The 5,900-nt window shown below is 49.5% G+C and overlaps 1 protein-coding gene across 1 annotated transcript; it reads left to right on the top strand.

Annotated features, from left to right (window-relative positions):
• The first annotated feature begins 506 nt into the window (after positions 1 to 506).
• On the top strand, positions 507 to 1,456 carry LOC126937233 (olfactory receptor 1K1). The gene is given in 2 exon segments (XM_050760667.1): positions 507 to 1,404; positions 1,407 to 1,456. Coding segments are annotated over 2 exon segments (948 nt in total).
• The last annotated feature ends 4,444 nt before the right edge of the window (positions 1,457 to 5,900 follow it).

The following is a 5,900-nucleotide window of genomic DNA, read 5'->3' as shown; positions in this document are numbered from 1 at the left end:
TGCTCTTCAGATTTCTTTTTTCTAAAAAAATCTATGTTTCTATGTTTCTCTCCTCCATCTTGGTTTGGTTTCATTCTTTCTTTTCCAAAATAAATGTCCATTGGTCAGATCTTTCTGTGTCGAACCTCTCTCAGTTTCATCTTTTCTTTCATATTTTCCTCCTTCCCTGATCTAAATCTTGTGCAATATCTTTTGTTCTATTTTTGCTTAAATCACAAACTATCAAAGTTGGACGTGACCTTGAAGATGAGCTACTTCAATTCTCTTCTTTCGCAGATTGAAAGTCTAAGGCCCAGAAAGAAAGAAGTTTCAGGGAGGTGAAATGACTTGCCCACAGTCACACCTGTGCGTAAGGACCAGGGCTACCTGACTCTAAACTCTTGATTTTTTCCCATGGCCAGGAAGCCTTGCACAATTTATCCCCTCACCTTTTCCCTTAGACATCAGGGGGGTGACCCATCAATAGAAAGGAGCCCTTGAGGTTCCAGGTGAATAACCAGCCTGCCATGGAGGCTGCCAATGAGTCTTCAGAGGGAACCCCATTCATTTTATTGGGACTGACAACAAGTCCTGGACAGCAGCGGCCTCTCTTTGTGCTGTTCTTGCTCTTGTATGTGGTCGGCCTCCTGGGTAATGGACTCATTGTGGCTGCCATCCGGGCCAGTCCAGCCTTTCACGCACCCATGTACTTCTTGCTGGCCCACCTGTCTTTCGCTGACCTCTGCTTCACCTCCGTCACTGTGCCCAAGATGTTGGCCAGCTTGTTGGTCCATGACCGCTCCATCTCACTGGCTGGCTGCCTGACCCAAATGTACTTCTTCTTTGCCCTGGAGGTAACTGATAGCTGTCTCCTGGCCGCCATGACCTATGACCGCTACATGGCCATCCAGCACCCCCTCCACTATGCCACGAGGATGTCCCGGGCCATGTGTACAGCTCTGGTGGGGATGGCATGGCTGGTGTCCCACGTCCATTCCCTCCTGTGTATCCTGCTCATGGCTCACTTGTCCTTCTGTGCTTCCCACCAAGTGCCCCACTTCTTCTGTGACCACCAGCCTCTCTTAAGGCTCTCGTGCTCTGACACCCGCCACATCCAGCTGCTCATCTTCACCTAGGGCGCCACAGTGGTGATCACTCCCTTCCTGCTCATCCTCGCCTCCTATGGGGCCATCACAGCTGCTGTGCTGCGGCTGCCCTCGGCCTCTGGGAGGCTCTGGGCTGTGTCCACCTGTGGCTCCCACCTGGCTGTGGTGAGCCTCTTCTATGGGACAGTCATTGCAGTCTACTTCCAGCCCACATCCCGATATGAGGCAGAGCAGGGCCATGTGGCCACTGTCATGTACACTGTAGTCACCCCCATGCTGCACCCCGTCATCTACAGTCTCCAGAATCGCGATGTACAGGGGCAGTCCGAGCCCTTGTCACTGGGCGAAGGATCTCAGCTAGTGACTCCTGAGGGCAGGACCCCACCGAGGACAGACCACATCACCCACGCTGGCAACTGTTGAACATGACCCTCTGTCCTCTGCTATGCTCAAAAATCATAATGGCTGTCATTTTCTGAGCACTTGTCCGGTAGCAGATCCTTGCCTGATCTCATTTTATTCCCACAGCCACCCAGGATGTAGATATTATGATCCTGTTTTACGTACAAGAAAATTTGTCTTTGGGCTCAGAGATAAGCAGTGACTTTCCAGCCAGGTGCAGTGGCTCACGCCTGTAATCCCAGCACTTTGAGAAGCCAAGGCGGTGGATCACCTGAGGTCAGGAGTTTGAGATCAGCTGGCCAACATGGTGAAACCCTGTCTCTACTAAAAATACCAAAATTAGCCAAGCGTGGTGGCACGCAACTGTAATCCCATCTACTCGGGAGACTGAGGCAAGAGAATCACTTGAACCCAAAAGATGAAGGTTGAAGGGAGCCAAGATTGTGCCACTGAGCTCCACAGCCTGGGCGACAGAGCAAGACTCCACCTCAAAAAAAAAGAAAAGAAGAAGAAAGAAAAGAAGAAGTGACTTTCTCAAATTCATACAATTCTTAGCAGGCAAAGCTTGGACCCCTTCTGCCACATCATGCTTTTCTAATGATCACTCTTAGGCAGTTAGAATGCATTCCACCATTTCCTACAGACCAAGGGCAATCCAGGAGAGTGTGACATCCGTGGAACGTGCCTTGTATGAATGAGCACTTTCTCTTCAGTCCATGTGTTCTCAAATAAATTGGCTTCTCAGCTGGGACTGGAATAGAGAAATTCACACACTATTCCAGTGTGAAGGGCCGGCCCCTCCTAATGAGCTCAGTGTGGCACACAGGGGGCCCTCTGCACATCTGAGATGAATAAATGACTCTATGTTCATACTAACGTGCATTTAGAAGAAGTCCGTTCTTCTTATTCTTTGTTCTTTCCCTTATTTGCTATCATGGCACCTGTTCTGCCACACCTGGCATTCTGTAGAAGGAGCACATTGTGGACACGCACGGTCATGAATAAACAAAGCAAAGCTAAGAAGGAGGAGGCATAGGTGTTGGGGCAGATGGAACAGGCATTGGATAAGTCTTTATCGTATGCCAGCACTTCACTTATTTTTACCCACAAAAAGCATGGATATTCTTATTACCACTTTACGAACGAGGAAACTGAGGCTCAAAGCTGGTAACCTACTCAGTGTCGGAGCCAGAACAAGCCCTTATGCCACATAGGTCATGCAGGTGTATTTTACTGGGCCCCATAGAATCCACGCCCCAGGTTTTGGTGCCTCAGAGGAAGTACTTGCAGGAAGAAGTCTCAGACCAGGGCAGGTTCCCTGCCTCAAGTAAGGGCGCATTCTGGGGTCTGAAAGGGCCTCATGGTGCCCAAGTTTTTACCAAACAGGTTTGTGAGGGAGCGTTTAGGCCTATGTTTCTCTAAGAAATCTGCACCCACTTCCCCATCCCCTAGTCCCAACCCCACTCCTACCCCCTTTCCCGTGCTCTGGAGAGAAGGAGAGAGAGCTACAGTGGTCCTAGAGCCAGGTTAGCAATAGCCCCTTCCAGATCACACAGGTGAGCTGCCACTGCCCAGTCCCAGAGCTGCTGCACTATGCTGTTTAGATCAAAAGGGACCTTAAAGGTCTTTAGACTGGTAGCTTTAACCACAAGAAAAAAAAAAAAAAAAAATCCATAACAAAACGAACAGAAAACAACAACAACCAAAAAAACCACATTATTTACATAGAAACACAATATATAAAACAGGCTGGGGGAGAAGCCGTGCAGTGCAGAAGAGGGAGGGTCAAAGGAGGCCCAGAATCTGCCTTCAATGCTTCTCCTCACCCCCACTTTGAAAGGTCTCTGATCTAACCCAACACCTTCCCTTTATAAATGGGGAAACTGAGGCCCAGAGTGGTTAAGGGACCTGCTCAAGATCACACAGAGTCAGTGGCAACCTTCAGGCTTCCTTGTTCAACCTGCCAGTGCCCCAAAGCCTGGCCCTGCCATGACACGGAGACCGTCCTTTCCCGGCCTCCCTTCCTCCCTCCCACGCCCAGGTTATTTGTTTGTGCTGTGATGCCAGATCCTTGCTACTCTGTCAATAACTCGTCCCTGCCCCCATGATCTACTTCCTCCCCTCTGCCTTCTCTAAAGCTTCAAAAACACACTGGCCATGATGCACATTCACTTGTGCCTGGAAACACCGGCGCCACCAGCCCTGCCCTATGGCTTGGAGTCAGCTGCTAATCATCAGGGACCTTGCCCAAGGCATCTCTGGGTCCCTTGAAGCTAGCACAGAGAACATGTCTGAGACATGCCGTGGCCTTGTGTGTCTCATGATCTCCTTCCAGGTGAGTCATCTGCATCAGGAAAGGGAAAGGGGTACAGCAGAGTCGGGGGTTGTTAGTGCTCCTGTCTCCTGGGCCACCAGCCCTGCCCCAGCCATCCTGCTCAGATGTCAGCCCAAAGAACAGGCCGCATCACTGAAGGGGCAGTGAACTCTCACTGGTCTCCACTGCCAACGGGGTAGCTTCTGTCCCTGGACTCTGACCACCAGCAAGCTACCTCTTGCTGCCTCAGCATGGTCAGTGCCTCCTACAGAATCACCACGACCAGAAGCACAAGCTCTTCCAGGTCTCACAATCACCCAGTGCCAAAACCCTATTTTGGATATCAGGAAACTGATTCTCAAAGAAGTGAGGAGACCTGTCCTTGTTCCTTCCGCCAGCCAATTTAAGTTATAATTCTCCTGCCCTCAGTATCATGCTGTTTCCTCCACACCATAAATCATCGCTCAAGTTAATTAATATGTATTGATCACTTGCTCTGTGCCAGGCACTGGGTTAGATGCTTAATATACCACCAGACAATCCAGGGACAATGAGGAGAAGGGAATGGTGGAAGCGGCAATAGCCCAGTCTCCAGGCATGTGACTCCCTGGACCACCGTTCCAACCCACCCCACCCCAACTAGACCTGACCTCTTGTTTTACTTTGGCTAGCCCTAGAAGATGAAGTGACCTGGAGACAAGATGAGGAATCCATCCTTTCCCTGTCCCCAGAGAGACCATAAGGCTGGGCGCAGTGCCTCATGCCTGTAATCCCAGCACTTTGGGAGGCCGAGGTGGGCGGATCATGAAGTCAGGAGTTGGAGACCAGCCTGGCCAATATGGTGAAACCCCGTCTCTACTAAAAACACAAAAATTAGCTGGGCGTGGTGGTGCATGCCTGTAGTCCCAGCTACTCAGGAGGCTGAGGAAGAAGAATTGCTTGAACCCAGGAGGCAGAGGTTGCAGTGAGCCGAGATCATGCCACTGCACTCCAGCCTGGGCAACAGAGAGACTCCATCTCAAAAAAAAAAAAAAAAAGACTTCATAAATCCACTGAGGCAGTTTTCCCTGGATCTTTTTCACATAAAATATAAAGAGACCGATTTTTAACACCTTCAATAAAACAAGTATATCCAAATGACGGACTCCCTTCCCAGCAGTCCCCTTGGAAGAGCTTAGGCTTATTCCAGTGAGGCTGCTTCAGCTCAAGGGATTTTTGCAGCCCCTCTTTGCAAGGCCTTTGAGCCACACGAGGAAATCTACCTCTTCACACCTGCTACATTTCCTGAGTTTGTCCTCAAGTGACTTCTGGCCATTTCAGAATCAATTCATCTCACCGTCCCAGCACCGATATTTTCAACCCTTCAGTTTATTCAAAATAATGTGCAGTGAACCACCTCCTCCAGGAAAAATAAATAATTGCATTGCAAGAAAAGAATTCCAGAGTCTGCCTCTACAGCCTCATTTGTAATGTAATCTTTGTGCACTGTAAAGTAAGGCAGCCTTCATTTCAAAGGTATAGCAATTGGAGATATTTTAGTAGTAAAAGAAGCTCAGATCACAAATGGTAAATTGATCACTCCTTCTAAGGGTGCAAAGAAAATTTCTAGAACCTAAACCTTCTTTTGTATTTTTGTATTTTTTTATTTTTTTGAGACGGAGTCTTGCTTTGTCGCCCAGGCTGTAGTGCAGTGGCCGGATCTCAGCTCACTGCAAGCTCCGCCTCCCGGGTTCACGCCATTCTCCTGCCTCAGCCTCCCGAGTAGCTGGGACTACAGGCGCACGCCACCTCGCCCGGCTAGTTTTTTGTATTTTTTGGTAGAGACGGGGTTTCACCGGGTTAGCCAGGATGGTCTCGATCTCCTGACCTCGTGATCCGCCCGTCTCAGCCTCCCAAAGTGCTGGGGTTACAGGCTTGAGCCACCGCGCCCAGCCCTAAACCTTCTTTCAATGCAAGGGCTTCCACAGGGAAAATGCAGCCATTAGGGATGCAAAATAACAACATAAGGACTTTTTCTTGATGCAGAAATGACTGCTTTAAAAATACTAGAAATGGGCCGGGTGCAGTGGCTCATGCCTATAATCCCAGCACTTTGGGAG

This window comes from Macaca thibetana, chromosome 15 (assembly GCF_024542745.1).
Source record: "Macaca thibetana thibetana isolate TM-01 chromosome 15, ASM2454274v1, whole genome shotgun sequence".
NCBI classification, from domain to species: Eukaryota; Metazoa; Chordata; class Mammalia; order Primates; family Cercopithecidae; genus Macaca; species Macaca thibetana.
The sequence above is the reverse complement of the archived record's forward strand: the minus strand, read 5'-3'. Positions and strand labels throughout refer to the sequence as shown.